Source organism: Channa argus, chromosome 13, assembly GCF_033026475.1.
Source record: "Channa argus isolate prfri chromosome 13, Channa argus male v1.0, whole genome shotgun sequence".
Classification (NCBI taxonomy): domain Eukaryota; kingdom Metazoa; phylum Chordata; class Actinopteri; order Anabantiformes; family Channidae; genus Channa; species Channa argus.
In genome coordinates this window covers 7,364,172-7,380,237 of record NC_090209.1, presented here as the reverse complement: position 1 = coordinate 7,380,237, position 16,066 = coordinate 7,364,172, and the positions used below count along the sequence as shown (strand labels likewise).

At 37.0% G+C, this 16,066-nt stretch overlaps 3 protein-coding genes across 5 annotated transcripts; 1 reads left to right on the top strand and 2 right to left on the bottom strand.

The window, feature by feature from the left end:
• Nucleotides 1–67: 67 nt before the first annotated feature.
• Nucleotides 68–2,642, bottom strand: guca1b (guanylate cyclase activator 1B). Its single transcript, XM_067527384.1, has 4 exons — nucleotides 2,384–2,642; nucleotides 2,068–2,217; nucleotides 1,841–1,955; nucleotides 68–1,593 (listed from the first exon to the last, which is right to left on the bottom strand). Exons 1-4 carry the CDS (start codon nucleotides 2,585–2,587, stop codon nucleotides 1,469–1,471), a joined length of 594 nt encoding a protein of 197 aa, XP_067383485.1. The 5' UTR covers nucleotides 2,588–2,642; the 3' UTR covers nucleotides 68–1,468.
• A 2,169-nt stretch (nucleotides 2,643–4,811) lies between these two features.
• On the bottom strand, nucleotides 4,812–10,859 carry LOC137139719 (serine/threonine-protein phosphatase 4 regulatory subunit 2-A-like). Its single transcript, XM_067527380.1, has 9 exons — nucleotides 10,721–10,859; nucleotides 9,722–9,803; nucleotides 8,743–8,913; nucleotides 8,221–8,314; nucleotides 8,083–8,120; nucleotides 7,867–7,941; nucleotides 7,518–7,667; nucleotides 6,393–6,670; nucleotides 4,812–5,986 (listed from the first exon to the last, which is right to left on the bottom strand). The coding sequence occupies exons 1-9, from the start codon at nucleotides 10,752–10,754 to the stop codon at nucleotides 5,700–5,702; spliced, it is 1,209 nt and encodes a 402-aa protein (XP_067383481.1). The 5' UTR covers nucleotides 10,755–10,859; the 3' UTR covers nucleotides 4,812–5,699.
• A 30-nt stretch (nucleotides 10,860–10,889) lies between these two features.
• On the top strand, nucleotides 10,890–15,597 carry LOC137139720 (eukaryotic translation initiation factor 4E type 3-like). Of its 3 annotated transcripts, none has more exons than XM_067527381.1 (7): nucleotides 10,890–11,416; nucleotides 12,260–12,332; nucleotides 12,553–12,647; nucleotides 12,740–12,800; nucleotides 12,889–12,955; nucleotides 13,075–13,230; nucleotides 13,355–15,597. In XM_067527381.1, the coding sequence occupies exons 1-7, from the start codon at nucleotides 11,163–11,165 to the stop codon at nucleotides 13,399–13,401; spliced, it is 753 nt and encodes a 250-aa protein (XP_067383482.1). In that variant the 5' UTR covers nucleotides 10,890–11,162; the 3' UTR covers nucleotides 13,402–15,597. The 3 variants fall into 3 exon arrangements, with proteins under 3 accessions (XP_067383482.1, XP_067383483.1, XP_067383484.1); XM_067527382.1 differs by lacking the exon at nucleotides 10,890–11,416 and adding an exon at nucleotides 11,895–12,030; XM_067527383.1 differs by lacking the exon at nucleotides 10,890–11,416 and adding an exon at nucleotides 11,901–12,030 and having other exon boundaries at nucleotides 12,550–12,647.
• Nucleotides 15,598–16,066: the final 469 nt, after the last annotated feature.

The window sequence follows — 16,066 nt, the reverse complement described above, 5'->3', positions numbered from 1 at the left end:
TCAACGACGGCAAGAGATAGCGTACGTCACAGCGTACAACGTTTATACTAGCTGAAAGCCCCTAATCCTGGGTACATCTTTCATATTTTTTTGTATAATACTTAAGTAATTAGCCATGAACTTGAGAGTGTGAACTATGGTTAAGTTGTCAAAAACAAAACACGTGATGTTTTTGTGACTATATACTGAATTCAGCACCTTAATGAACATAATAATAAATGTAAGCGACCATTTCTAAAAATGATTGTTTATTCTCAGGGTAAATCTCAGGGCTGGTTCAGGATAAGGCTGTAGTTGAGGCATAGAACAACACACTATTGTCAATAGTAACAATATCATGTAACCTTTTACATACTTATATTAGATAACATGTTGCCATATTTTATGCTATATTTTTACTTTGGAGGGAATAATGTGAAAATTGCATTTGTCCCAGTTTAAGGCAAACTGGATGTTGGCTGAGGGGTGCGTATCATGAATAATTTGTGAGAAATGGACTGTGTCAGAACTTGGATTGGATGATGAATCCCATATGGGGCATAATTTTTATATTTAAAAATACTCTATGAACTAGCCACCCAATTCTAGGCACTCCAGAATATTTGAACAACTGGGTGCTCATATGTTTCAGGGCCACATGTCTGGTATTCCCTCATTAGTTAATTTACAAGTAAGATTCACCTTCATAACTATCGGCCTGATCAAGAACACGCACATAAAGGGGTGGGTGAGTGTTTGTCAGAGTTAGCAATTGGAAAAAGTAGGGGTTTCCCATAAGATATGAACCAGTGGTACACCTCACAAATAGGGAGACTAGAGTGGAGTTTGTCAGGAAAATGTAAAGAAGCCTGTAGTCATACAACATCGCATGGACAGACTGGACAAAGATCAACTTTCACAAGAATAATTTAAAGAAAAGGGATGGAACTGGTGAAGATTCCAACATACCACCTCATCTGTGGAGCAGTGGAAGTAGTGTTACGGCCTGTGCATATGGCTGTCGATTGGTTTGCTTTTCTGAAAGTTGGAAAAAAAAACCTAACCTTTGTATTTATTAATTGTGTTTATTGTATTTATGTAGCCATCAAACTGCATGCACCAGTAGTATCACCTAAGTAAAAAGGTGAAAAAGTTGAAAACACTTCATTGGGGTGGACCATGGATGTAACAAAGCTATAAGTGTGTTTATTGAATAACTTTAATGCTCACTTTATGACACACAAAAAATTACAGCAGAGTGCTTTATCAATGAAGCATTTACGAATACAGCACCATATGCATTTGTAAATACAACCAAAACTACTGTTACTCAGCCATTCAGTAGCTTGACTATATGTGGAACCTGAACCAAAATGAATGAACAGAACAACCCCTTTTCAAAGCAACAAACACAGCAGCATTTGCTGTGGACATACTGTACATTTCTATCTTGTGTGAACGTGGCAAATTGACGGTCCATGGTACAGCTTTAGAAGTCAGCGCTGCGTCTTCGCTCATTGATCCAGTCCCCAGGGTTAACGTCCATCTGCAGCATCTTCATCACCCACTTGTCCCTTCGGGCTCCGTCGATGAACTCGTCCAGTGAGAGCTCCCCTAAGTGACGAAGGACAGTTATTCCCTGCCCCCCTGGGCATACTTTAACAAAGGATTTCACCATTCCTGAACTTATCGTACACTCATACACACCCCTTTCAAATACCCAGGTTACAACAAGCACATGTACACTGTTATACATGCACCCCACAAAGCCATTACAGCAGCCTGACACTGCTCTCTTTTCAATTCTTCAAATTGTCCTTGAAGAATCTTAAGCTGTCAAAAAACTCATGGAAACACTCACCATCTCCGTTTTCATCAACAAGCTCAAATATACGGTCAACCACTTGGTCTGGGGTCAGTAGATTGCAGTCTTCATCCAGCTCTCCATGGCAGGCTTTCTTCAGTCGATAAATGGACTGGAAAGGACACAAAAGGATGTTCAGAGTAATCCCAAAGTAAATGAAGCCTACTTCTTTGAAATTGTAATTTAAATGTAAGATACATTTTATAGTACATAATTAATATTACCTCTACAATTTCAAGAAGCTCTGTTTTATCAATGCATCCGCTTCCATCTTTATCATACATTTTGAATGTCCATTTTAGCTTATGTTCCAGTTTACCTCTCAGAACTAAGTTCAAGGCTGCCACATACTCCAGAAAATCAATTGTGTTGTCCTAAATAGATGAAGAGAAATAGTAAATACAGTTGAGTTATGAGGGATATGCTAATCCAATCGATGTCTACACTATCTATGTTATAAATACCAATACAATGTCTGACAAAATAAGACAAATGAGTACACAACATTTGTATTTACTTGCTACAAAACGTTTTACTTACGCCATTCTTGTCAAAGGCTCGAAACATTTTCTCTATGTAATCTGCGGCCTCCTTGTTATCGGTAACACCAAAAAAAGCTTTAAACTCATGCATAAAGAGAGTCCCGCTTGGACATTCCACAACAAATTTTTTGTACCATTCCTGAAGCTCTGCCACATCAATTTCCTTGTCTTGGTCATTCTCTTCGCTTAGGCGCTGACCCATGGTGAAAATGTAATCGCCAACGCTCCAAATACTAAAATTAATTCTTACATTACATGAAACAGTTTAACCTGATTAAGGCTTTTTGAAAGCTTCCCTTTATATTACAAAATGTATAAATCTTAGTCCTCAGTTACTGAGCCAAATTGTGCTGCAACCTTTATGCAAATTATCAAAAACCTTAATTATTAAAACAGTATGAAAGTCCATACACGGTGAATTGTTGTTATGCTCTCTATTGCAGCAAATCCCCCTCTGTGAGACGCAGACTGGTATGGATCATACGATAAAGGATTAGAAGCAGACATTTGTCAAAATTAATTAGTCCACTGGCAGATCATGGAAGGATTTCCCTGTGCTTCTGCTTGTACCCATGTCAAAGAAACATACATCTACTGTTGGTTTGTTAAAAACCTATTTCTTTCTGGTTTGACTGCCAGTCCCTCCTTGCTATGTGTTGAAGTGTCCTTGGGCAAAACACTGAACCCCAAGTTCCACCCGGTGGGTGGCATTGCACCATTATTGGGTGAATGAGAAGCAACATTGTAAAGCACTTTGGATAAAAGCGCCAGATAAGCAGCCATTTACTTTTACTAACAAAGTTATTATTTTGAATGAATGCTTGAATAATGTTTGCATGGCATTATTTGATTACCCAATGTACCTACAGGGCACGGGCTCAGGTACTTAAAGAGTTTGGAGGCCCCCAAGTCAGATTTTCTGACAAACCACAGGCACAAAATTACAAGCCCCATCAATGAATTGTAGCTGTTTTCACTGTCATTCTTAGGTCCAGTAGCTAGAGAAGGTTGGGGGAATCTGTGTGTCTTCAAGCCCAGGATTTCAATTTTACCAGTATCCGTTTATACTCTGATATAATTTCTCTGAAGTGTTTTGCATTCTTAATTGGAGGTGGCATTCACCTGGAGGGACACACATTCATCAAAAAGTTAATCAGACGAACAATGACTAGGCCAAAATACAACTCAAAGTGTCAAATTCATCTTTTTGGAAAGATATGGCAAATAACTAATGAATGATGACATCAAAGTTTGTTAATGTCAGTTACTCTAGCATATTCCCACATGGCACACATACTTGCTACTGAAAATGTCTCAATATACATCTTACAGCTTCTTTTACTTCAAGTTGAGAATTAAATGAAGTGTGCTAGAACTCCCTAAATTTTAGGGCAGCAGAATGCGAAATTGCTAATGCATGTCATCTTTTCTGGCATTGGAAATCCATGACCAGCCTGATGATTCATTCAGACCAAGTGTTCAGTTTTCTCTGGAAGCTCTGACCTTATTATTTATGGTTACCCTGATTACTGTTTACATGCCTCCTTCAGTCTCAGTGTAGCCAATTGTTTGCTCAGCACACGAAATTACACCTTAACTGTCAAAGGCTTTTGATTAAGGGGAACATTTTTCAGGTAAGCCTTTAGCATTGTTCAGCTACAGTATCAGGCAATGGAACTGTCATCAGAAATTTGGAAATAATTACATTTTCAACAAAACAACAGTGTTACTTTTAGTAGTAACTTAGCCATTGTTTACATGCGAAAGCTTGGCATGGCCCAATACCTTGTCGGCCCATGATATCTGCTGACAACAGAGATAGTGATTATCTTGGCTTAGGAGTGTCAAGGCCATCTGAGGAGTCACTGGATGTTATCTTTACACGATTACAATGATTCCCTTCTGTTCATCCACAAGAGGTATTTGAATTCTATCCACGTTTTCCCTTCTTCTAGTTATCTTACATAATTCCTGTACCCAGGGTGGACACAAATAGAACCGATGATTTTTGTACCCATGGATTGTAACTTCCACAGTCTTTCCCGTGTCATTTCAAAGTCACTGCTACTTTGTTTTGGCTCAGTAAAATTATAAAAGAAAGAAAATGTCAAAAACAACACTGTAAACAAGCCCGCTACTACAATGTGCTGATACTGAAACCTATTTCCAGATCTGGCAAAGTCAGAGCTGAAATATAAAAATTTCTTTGAAATACAGTTTGTGAAAGAGACTGTTCCAATGTGGGATACATTTCTAGGTCAATCAACCAACCAGGCAACATTGCTACTCATAGTCACACCTCAGTAGTGCTTAAAGGTAATTCCCAGTACCCACTGGTATCTATATTGTTCTGTAGGTATCCACATAACTAGATTTTCAACTCAAATGAACAAATCCCATGATATCAACTGAGCAGTCAGCACTCAAAATTTTTACCATTTATTGCTTTCCATGAATACGATGACACAAGCTCAAGCATTCAACTTCCAGCAACTATCAGTTTTATGAAGGCATTGTATTACAAGTCTAAAAAAAACGTACAGCTACATACTGTAAAAATTCTAGCTATTAAAAGGGACAGTTGTACAACTAAGATAAGGGTAAAAGTACCTTTTGTTCTGTTTATGGAGTTTGGTGCAGAAATAGCTAACCGAATATTCTAGCTAGACAACCTGATTACTACTGGACATACTGTGTTAGTATTGACTTCGTACAGTGACAGAGCAAAACTGTAACATTGTGCACGTCCTCCAAAAGAGCCATATATAACAGTGCAAGATATTGTTCATAAGAAATACAACTGATGGTATATGCGTAATAGAAATAGCAAATATCTCTGAAGTGTTTTTCATTCTTAATTGCAGGTGGCATTAACTTAGAGGGACACACATTCATCAAAAAGTTAATCAGACGAACATTTACCAGGCCAAAATACAACTCAAAGTGTCAAATTCATCTTTTTGGAAAGATATGGCAAATGACTAATGAATGATGACAGCAAAGTTTGTTAATGTCAGTTATCAAGGTTAAATTATAACGCTTAGATATAAAAACGGGAAGAAATATTAGAAAAACTTTTAGTCAACAGTGAAAAAAAAAGCTGGGTTTCCATTATCGTCTTTAAATCATTTCCTTCCAGTTTAAAGACCAGGTAATAAATGGCCCTGAAGAGGACAAAATGATCCTCCCATTAAGAATCTCAAGATCCACATTACTCCTGGTCCTGAAGTCTAAAGGTCCAGAGTGCTACATATATACCCTTGGTGTGGTATCATACAGTGTAAAAACAGTCAGCTGGCAAGCTGGGCTTCAAGTTATTCGTGTTCCGCAGGCTCTGTTGAAATCTCTGTACTGTTTGAATTGCAAGCACTGCCCTCTGTTGACAAGTCAGGCAAATTACTAGCACAAGAGGAGACCTGCTTGCTGCTGGATAGGCCCTCTTTGCTATTGCTGCTCTCCCCATTGTCCTGCTCCAAGTTCTTGAGTGGAACATGCTGTTCAGGTTGGTCCACATTGCTGTCGTGTTTCAGACTGCAGACGTCTCCTGTCTCAGATGAGTCTCTTTCTGTTTCAGATGTTTCTGTCTGTGTACTGCTGGGCTCTGAAGAAAAAAGTGGACAACTATTCAGTTTAACGAGCACGTTTGAGGTTTCTTTACCTGACCTTGTGCATCCTAGTTTTGAAATGTAGTTTAGTTTTAGTTTCGTTTTGAAAATATTAATTGAGGCTGGTTTGTAAAGTCCTTGTCAGATGTCACACAGTCCTACCGAGTGCCTTTTTCATTTTGACATTGTAATAAGAGTAACAGCATCACCTACGACTTCTGCACAAAGATCTATTTTATTTCTTTTGGTGTCTGCAGTCTTTTCTGTAGTTACATATCTGAATGGGTGACCATGAACTACAATGTCTATAAAGGCAGCACATACACCCACAGTGTTGAAACACTTTAATATTTACTGTAAGAACATGTACATCAGCCTAATTGAGGATGAGTTCACACTTACCATGATCCTTTGTAATAGCAGGTATGTCACAAGATGCCCCACTGTTGCATTCTTGACCACAAGCGTCTTGTGAAGACTCCTTTGTTTGTGACAAACTCTCTGACCCTTTATGTGAAGATGAGTCCTTTTCTTCGCTTTTTGTTTCAAATTCTTCCATTCTGTCAAACTTGAGCCTCTTGGCTTCTTGCTTGTCAGCATCAGAATCTTCCTCCTCCTCTGGGTGTTTATTCTTCATCCCACTGTTTTGTGTCATTCCACCTTCAGATAGTGAGGAATCACTGCAGTAAAAACACAAACACAAGAAGTTTTTTTTTTTTTTTTTTTTTTTTTTTTTAATACACGGAGTCCTGAGAAGATTCTGCTTATGGATGAGATGCAAGCATAAAAAAAAAAAAAACATTAATAAGAACACACTACATTCTCTACTCTTACCCTTGAGACTTGGGGCAATTTCAAACCTACCTCATTTAGTCTGCTTCAATTAAACTCCTTTCCCCATTTGGTGTTCTTTGCTTGGTCGAATGTAAACACAACAACTGCACTCTGGTGCAACAAAATCTAAAGCAGTTCATTTGTGGCGAGAACGTGATCTGACCCCAGTCTGTCACAAAATGGCATGTTTTAGCTAACCAGCTAGTTGACAGCACATCATCTTTCTAAAGTATTATAGTGTTGTAGAGTAAAGATGTTTTTTGAAGAACAATCTGTATTCTGCTATAGAATTTTGCTTGGTATATTGTCTAGATAATTTCTGCAGTTATAATAAATGCCACTTGTGCAGTTGTTCCAGGCTTTATAGGAAATTTTCACTCATAGGAATATTCATCAATACAGAATAGGATGTTCTTACTATGTTTACTTTTCTGTGTTCCTGCCCCGATCCCTTTATCCAATGAGCGGACAAGACCATTCCCACGTGACATCCACTGATACATTTTGGCTAGCTTGGAATTTCTATGTGAAAGCAAGTCGAACCAAAGGGAAAAGGAGCAGGTTTACAAACTGGTCCACTGACTCAGACAACAGCAAACAAATCACAGAAATATGAAAACACACTTTAGAGCTAAGCAGCTGTTGTCGAGGATCAGCACAATTCCACAATTGTACCACATTACATTTACTTACCTGATATGCTGCTCCTCAACCTCTTCTGTGGTTGGCTCTGGTTCTTTGCTGACTGGACAATCAGGAAGCCCATTGGTGGCAAATGAAGTTGACAATGACAACTTTGGTCTGTTGAGCGATTTTGGTGTTCCTGGTCCATTTATATTTCGACTGTAGAAAAGAAAATGATATTTCTTTTTAAATGTCATTTCAAAAAGTGCTTGAACAGCAAAACTGCTACAGTAACAGACAAAACAGATCTACACTTACTATATTCTCATTGTCCTTTTGTCGTTTTGACCTATATTAATTTAACTTTCCACTTGCTGTGCATGAGACAATTTTAATTTATAGACTATGGTGATCCTACCTGTCTGAATATAGAGAAGAGTTGCCAGGAAACATCACTCCATTCATTCTGTTTACACTGGATGCACCATTTTTCCTTGGAAGGAAGTACAAAGGCACAAAAACCACTAGCTGTTAAATGTACCTTTATAAGTTTGACTTTGTAAGTAAATCAAAAGACGTTGCCAATTTGCACCAAGAAAAAAAAGGAAATAGTAGTATTAATAGTTGTACTTACTCTGACGTGGGATATACACAGCTGACGACCATTATATTCTGCAATACACGGACAGTAAAATATGTTTTAGAATTAATTTAAAGCCAAGGAATAAATAATTAAAATAGTATTCTCATCTTAAGTGCAAACAATGTTCACCTTCTCTAAACCCCTGAGAAACTTCTCTATTCCTGTGTAGTTTCGTTTAGGGTCTGTAAGTAGTTCACACAGGCGCTGAATAGTGAATGGGATTCTGGGAAAAAGAAATAGGGTATATTTAGGACTAACGACAAATCATATTAATACAGAAAGATCCAATATTTGTAACTAAGAATGTAAATATCTAAATGAGAAGCTCTATTTAGTTCTAAATGCAGTAAACAAAGATATTACTTTTCAATAACTGCGGATGGCATGACAACTGACAGACAAAAATGAATAAATTGCAGCCTAAAATGAGTCAGATTTTTTTTTTTTTACAGCTGACTTAGTTTTGTTTTTTTTAGGTTTTTAATGCCTAATCTCTTTATTTGTAGCTATGCTTTCATTCAGAAAACTTGCAAAAAGAACACTAACATGAGTGATGAATTCATGTTACTGAACTGTTAATTATTTAAATTTATTTATAAATTATATGTGTTTGTGAAGCATACTTTTTTTGCAATTATTAGTTTTACTCACCCACTGTAACCGTCCACTATTTTTAAGATTCTTTTCTTCATCTCTTCAAAGGGAACATACTCTACATTGGGATTATGTGGTCCTCTTTGCTCTGGTGTTGAAGCATGGAAATCATCCATGACCTTCTCCAACTTAAACACGAAGTAGGTTTTAAACTGTGACCACGGGATGCTGCAAGATATTGGAAACACAAGTCTACATTCCATCTACAGAAAAAAACATGATGTCTTGGAACTAATATTTAACAAGGTTACATACTTACACAAACAGACAGAGCTAATAATTGGAACAAAAAATTAAACTCATTGATACAAAAATGGAAAAACATCAATGAGAATTCCAACGTTTAAGTACATGGCCTACAGATGCACAAAAGTCTCCTTTTGTTTTAAGTCAGGTTATGGAAACACCTGGAAGGCACTGTTTAGCTGACTTGAGAGACTGCAGGTTTCTATATGAAAGCAACAGTTTAGAGATTTACTCTAGATATTTAGGGGCTTCACTATATATGACCTTATAGATAAAAACTAAAAGATTGCTCAAGAATAATTAGGTCAAGCTGGGTGTCCATCTGCGTAAACATGATATATTAAAACACATTTTAAAAATACAATGGTAAATTATACATAGCAAATAAAACAGCTCCCAGAACAATCCATTGAGCCAATCCAGTGTTTATAGAAGCAATGTCAGATTCCACAGGTACTAAACCTTTTCAAGGATCTGAACCAGCAAAGAGCAGACCCAGAGTACCCAACCCACTGGCTTACCGAAACTAGAAGGATCTCATGATAGACCGTATCAAATTTTAATTTCTCCAGTGTCAGCATGCATAAGAATATCATTCAACTCTGCCAGGAGAGTCCAAATTTCTCACAACACAATTTGCTTCCAAATGTTGAAATAACTGAATGATAACAACATTTTCATGGATTTTTGAAATTAAGGATCATATAAAAATAAAAATATCATTACTCACGTTGGCTGCCCTGTCTTAGCAACATGACACAAGAATTGCTCTAGCAGAGGAAAGATCTCCTTCTTCCCTTTCTTTTCAAAATCTGCAAAAGCCCACGCGAAAAACAGAACAATGAGTGTACTGGTACCTACCTAAACCAAGTTAAAAATTTTTTAAATGATCGAGTAGCACATATTTATTAAAGTATAAATTATTTTCTGCATTATTTTGGAAAAGGTTGTAGGCTATTTGTGGCACATTAAACTTAACGCTGACAACGCTGAGTACATGATTATGAGTGTCAACTATCCGCTGTGATGTGTAAGATGTGCACTACACGTATGAAAGCTATTTATACACTGAAGCAGCCAAAACCAGATTTCTGAAATAACCAATAAAAAAATAAATTAGTTGATTACCGTTTCTGCCTAAATTGACACTTGCTCATTAGGAGTTGATTAACTTCTTGACTAGCAATAACACTGCTTAACAATAATTAGTCCAACTCTACATAACTGACTAAATTTAGTTTAAGACTTTTTAACACCTTCTAATATTTTTTTGGGAAATGAATGTAATCCTGGATGTTTTGGTGCCTTTGAGACAAAACAAAACGTCATTAACTATATGGCAAGTTCTTGCAAAAGTTAGGAGCAAAGTAGCATGTTTATAGTGACATAAGCTAGATGTTTACATAACCGCATCAGTAACGTTACCGGTAAGGGATTATGTGGTGCAAACTTTTAAAATGTGAAAAACCTATTTCTTGCAACTGCAGGCAGTGTAAGATAATTCTAGCTTGACCAGGCAGAAAATGATATCAACATTTATCGCTTTCTCTAACTTGAGTGTCTGTTCTAAACGTTTGTCGATGTTAGTAAGCTAGCGTTAAGTTACGGTAACATAACTACGTAACGTAGTTAGCAAACATTACAGATTTGCTTAGGGCATCAAAACAAATGAAAAATACATATCCTGCACAAACTATAAATCCCTTATTTGGATAACTGTAAACATTGCCTTGAAACGCTTCCAACAACGCGTCGATGTCCATAGCTGTGTCCTGTCACAGGCAGGAAATACTTGCTAGTTAGCAGTAGCAGTTAGCAACACAACAAAGCTAGTGACATTGCAGACTGCGCATGTCCACAAATACGTATTCACATTTGCGGAAGATGCTTGCTTTAACAAGACAAAAACAAAGCACTGAAGTCCCTGGTAGCAATTGAACATGTACTCCGAATTCAAATGCTGCTTGGTAGTATAACGCAAAAAAAATACTTGTTGTCTCAGGGTGCATGCAGACTTCAGGATAAGAAACTTCTGGAGAGCTCCGGTGGGCTGTAGGTACCGCGGGTAGTCAGCGGGCGTCATCGTTTTTCTGTTGTGACGGCTCGAATCGGCGAGACGACCAATGACTGGGGGCTGATCGGGGTTAAATTTACCTAACCAACCTATATATATGAAAATCGGCAACATCCCTGTTGAAAGCACATACATAGGAAGTGCGCTTGATTTTTTAGGAAGACTTTCGGTTTTCAGAGGTAACCTAACAATGGCAGTTCCCGTAGCTGCACTACATCTGAGCACATCATCCAGCCCGGGTTTACTGGAGCACAACATTCATATCAGCGACAGAGATTTGGAAAGGATTTCAAATAAGCATGAAAACGACACTCTGCCCTTACACTCTCCGTGGACGTTTTGGCTCGACAGGTAAGACACTCTGTAGTTACTAATGTCTTACAGTTTGATAATAATAGTCTCTAGTCAGTGTCAAGTAGGTGATCTAACTGACCTTTTAATGGGAACAAAGAAATGATATGACGATTTCCTCAGGCCTGGTTCATTACATTCTAGATATATTATTTGTCCATAATATCTTGGAGAAAACCAACACAGTCGCATCACAGTAGTTCTCATGCAGCTTTCCTGTAAATTGTTTTCTTTGTCCTACTTATGCAAGGCCCATAAGTAGGTTATTAAAATAAACAAAAGGGCATACAAATGACATAACTTGCTGGATTTGATGACTGGACTTTGTTTCACACGAGTTCATTTTGAGTTCAGCCTTCACTTAAAAACACCTTTTGCTTTCGTTAAATCTTGCTGAGTCACAGCTCATGTGCCTGTTGCAATTATTTACTGCTACTCCAAAGTATGTAGCTCAAATTTACCATTGCTACGTTCAAAGTCCCTAGTTTAACAGTCAGTTGATTTTATATGAGTGATCGAAGAAGTAAGGTTAAGCAACCACAAAATAGTTGTCAGACAGAGTTACACAAGCCTCATCATCCACTACAAATCAGAGGGTGCTTCGTTCGAATGGGGTCAGTGTTGTTTACTGTTTACCGGCGTATTTGTCATCTGATCTTCTTTCCAACCTGTCTGCTCAGAGGGCAGCTCTCTAAAACATGTCTGAGCAATGTAGCAACAGAAAGAAATGTTCCAGAGCATGTCAAGAGAAATTGAGGATTTCAAGTCGTGTGATTTGTTAAGCACTGAGGAAAATGAGTGAAAATAAAGTGTTTGATTTTTATTTTTATTTCTTTTTTTCAGATCTCTACCAGGAACAACGGCAGCTGAATGTGAGTCAAACCTTAAGAAAATCTACACAGTGGAGACCGTCCAGGTAAGACGCTTTACAGTTTTGATATAAAGCCTCAGTGTCAGAAGTCGTATTTAAGACTCTTATCCGGAAAAAGTGAATGCTTTATGTTTATCTTGAACAATAACAATATGCAGGAGTTAGAAGAAGCACTTCCTCTATGAAATATTGACAACACCCACCATGCCAGTACATGGTTCCATAAAATAAACTCTTTCCTCCTTGCACCTTCCCACTGGAGTAGAACTTTTGGAGGGTTTACAACAACATACCCGGCGTCTCCAACTTACCAATAAGATGTAGCTACCATCTGATGAGAGGAGAACGAAAACCACTCTGGTAACTTTAACTTGAAGATGAGTGATGTGCATTTATTACTTGAAACTGTCAAACATTATCTAGTGTAATGTTGCCTGCTGGCTTGTGCACAGGGAAGAAGAAAGCAATGCTAAAGGAGGTGTTTGGAAGATGAAAGTACCCAAAGAGTGTACTGTAAGTGACTTAATCTGTCCAAGTATTTATATGTAGTTATTGCATATTAATTATTTACCAATTAACAAATATGTCTTAATATTTACAGTCTGTTGTCTGGAAGGAGTTCCTGTTGGCTACTATTGGAGAACAGTTCAGTGATTATTGTGCCCCAGGTAAATGTGAAATATTTGGAATTCTAGTGGCATTAAATAATTGCATTTTATTTCTTTTTTTAATGTGGACACACTATGGTTGATTTGAAATGCATTTATCTGTGTTGCTGTTTTGGCAGAGGATGAAGTTGTTGGTGTCAGCGTCAGTGTAAGAGAGAGAGAAGATGTCGTCCAGGTCTGGAATGGAAATGCTTCTTGTGCTAATGAGTCAAACATCTTGGGAAGGATCTATGAGCTTCTTCCACAAACACCTTTTAAAGCAGTGTTTTACAAACGTGAGTATTTTCTCTGAATGTCAGCTATGATACACTGTAATTTTTTCTCCAAATGGATTGGCAATTATATTGTAAAATGAAACATCATAAAAAGGATTATCTGTTTCGTCTGCTTACATTTCAGCACATGAGGAGCACCATGCTTTTGAAGGAGGCAGGTCAAGGCATTAGTGCATTTTGTACATAAAAACTCAAGAAATATACACTGTATTTCTTTGCATATAAACGTGTTTCGGACCATAATATTTAGGCACATTTTAAAGTAGTTAAATTCATAGATGCTAAAAGTGTCATCTTAATTACCCTAAAATGTTGCCCATGTATTATGAAACTTAATCGATGGAATTTCTCATCTTCGGAGCACTATTTTCATGCATTCATTAACTCATTAATTCATAACAAAACATTTTTTATTTTAGTTCCATTTTATCTGTAACAGTGTTTGTACATCTTTTATACTGCAGAGTTTTGCAAAAAAATAAAAAATAACAGATCCAAAGCAGCAGATTATGTACTGTCAAATTTGATTTAGGCGTACTATAACATATATTGTGCAATTTCCTGCCATTGGATAAAATCTTGTTTTTGGATCTAAGAGGAGGTCTAGTTCCGAAAAATAAACCTTTATTTTACAAGGTTTTTCTAGTCAGCTGCTTTCCCTGTTTTGTATGTTACAGCCAAAATACTGTTGCCTACAGTAATACTATATAATGTACCTTTTTAGTATGCTGCAAGGCTAAAATGAGCAGATAATTGCATGTTTTTTTATGTTTATATTAATAGCTAATGTGATATATTTTCTTGTTAAAGTAAATTGACCTCAGTACAGAACCTAATGAGAATATATGCAATTGTTTCTGTTCTGTAGATTTTGTGGCAAGTTTGCAGTGTTGTAGTTGTCATTTTGTCACAAGCCTAAATCAAGCACTTTAATTTCTCACTGCATTTGTAAGACATCTGATATCTCCAGGAATATATGCAGTTATAATAACTGAGACCAAATACACATTTGTTATGTTTTACAAGTTCTAATGAATTTTAAAGCTGTTTTTGGTTTATTTTGTCATTGGTTTCTTTGGTCTGCCTTTAATACTAGCTCATATGTGGGTTACAATGTTTTTATGTCACATGATATTTTACATATTGGGGGTGGCAGTGGCTCAGTTGGTAGAGTGGTTGCCTACCCAAACTAGAGTCGGAGGTATGTGCCCCGCTCTTTCCACCCACATGTCAAAGTGTCCCTGGGCAAGACACCGAACCCCCAACAGCCCACCCACATCCTCAGCCACGCACCGCTGGTCCCAAGCCTGGTAGAAATTGGGGAGGGTTGCGTCAGGAAGGGCATCTGGCGTTAAAACTTTGCCAAATCAACATGCGGACAAATGATCCACTGTGGTGAGCCTGAACTCACAGGAAAGGAGGAAAAAAGTTCAGAAGGACAAAAAACAAAAAACAAAATTACATTTTCATGTGACCTGTGTTAAAATTGAATTTGTTAAGCCTAAACTTTGTAAAGCAGACAATACTTGCCCCAGGAAATGAACAAACATGTGGCACATAGAAATCTGTCACAGTCTGTACATATTTAGAAAGTTAATCCAGGGAGTTGAAGCATTATGTCTTGCCATAAGGCGCCTTTCCTATGTGTCTTTTCTATATATAAATCATTGTATGAGTGAGGAGTGAGGGTGACTATTGGAGGAGGCAAAGAGCAGAATTTCTTGGATACTAGTATTACAAACTAAGACATTTGATGTAATCTCACTTCATGCATTTTGTATTTGATCAAATCAAATAAACCCAATTTATTTTTAACATGTTAAGTAGTACAATGAACAAGAATAAATAGTTTAAGATAAACATCATTCTATTATTATTAAAACAAATTAGGTTTATTTGATTTGATCAAATACAGAATGGATGAAAAAATATATATGTATATATATATATATATATTTGGGGAGTGCAGTAGAGCTATGATTATTTTTGAAACCCACAAAGAGTGCTCAAGTTCATATAGTGCTGCTTAAATTCTCGGTTAAAGAACATTCTCGAGAGGAGTACAAGACCACCAGCTTTGCCAAACTTGCTTTACTGTTGCTGCATTGTTCTTTTCATGCAATAATATTAAAAGCACATACTGTAGAAGAAGAGAACAACAATTATGTATGCCTGCACATACACAGTTGATCACTTACTTCACAGATCTCAAACCTTGTAACTGATTGTTGATCTTGGATGGTGCCTTGTGTTTACCAGCAGTTCAGAATGTCAAAGTCATCTGTGTTAAGCATGTTCGATTATACCCTATAGTCATGTTCTCTGTTAGTTTTACATGTGTTTGAAAAATAAAAATGCCTAAACATCTGACTTGTGAAGGTTGTAATACCTACTGTATGTGGTGTAATTATATTAATATTACATTGAATAATCTTAAGGATTCGGCTTATAGCTAATGCCCATAATTAAATTAATTTTAGCTCTTAACTCCTACAAGAGACCCATGTCTAAAGACCATCTTGCACCTTGCAAAAGTTTAAATCGCCTTATGTTAAAATGGTAAAAATAGAAAAATTATTTTTTATCAGCATAATTTTTGATCCACACTGTGCCAAATCAATATTGATCCACTGTGGCGACCCTAAACTCACGGGATAAGCTGAAAGGACAAAAAAGTAAAAATCATAAGGTTAATTTTTTACAAATTTATGAGGGAGATCCAAACTTTTAGGTGATTGACTGTTTCTCATTATTTATTTTTATTAAGTTTTCCTACACTCGTACTAGCTGAATGTGCAAAGTTTTTATGTTAGGTTTAGGGTTAAGTATGCATTCC

Excerpts from the sequence above, each read along its gene's own strand:
- LOC137139720 (XM_067527381.1), top strand. The coding sequence starts at position 11,163 with ATGAAAATCGGCAACATCCCTGTTGAAAGCACATACATAGGAAGTGCG. Across the intron at positions 12,333-12,552 it reads ACACAGTGGAGACCGTCCAG|AACTTTTGGAGGGTTTACAA; the intron begins GTAAGACGCTTT and ends CCACTGGAGTAG. Across the intron at positions 13,231-13,354 it reads TAAAGCAGTGTTTTACAAAC|CACATGAGGAGCACCATGCT; the intron begins GTGAGTATTTTC and ends CTTACATTTCAG.
- LOC137139719 (XM_067527380.1), bottom strand. The coding sequence starts at position 10,754 with ATGGACATCGACGCGTTGTTGGAAGCGTTTCAAG. Across the intron at positions 9,804-10,720 it reads GTTGTTGGAAGCGTTTCAAG|ATTTTGAAAAGAAAGGGAAG; the intron begins GCAATGTTTACA and ends GGGCTTTTGCAG. Across the intron at positions 6,671-7,517 it reads GTTGAGGAGCAGCATATCAG|TGATTCCTCACTATCTGAAG; the intron begins GTAAGTAAATGT and ends TTTTTACTGCAG.
- guca1b (XM_067527384.1), bottom strand. The coding sequence starts at position 2,587 with ATGGGTCAGCGCCTAAGCGAAGAGAATGACCAAGACAAGGAAATTGAT. Across the intron at positions 2,218-2,383 it reads GAGCCTTTGACAAGAATGGC|GACAACACAATTGATTTTCT; the intron begins GTAAGTAAAACG and ends TCATCTATTTAG. Across the intron at positions 1,594-1,840 it reads TGTTGATGAAAACGGAGATG|GGGAGCTCTCACTGGACGAG; the intron begins GTGAGTGTTTCC and ends TTCGTCACTTAG.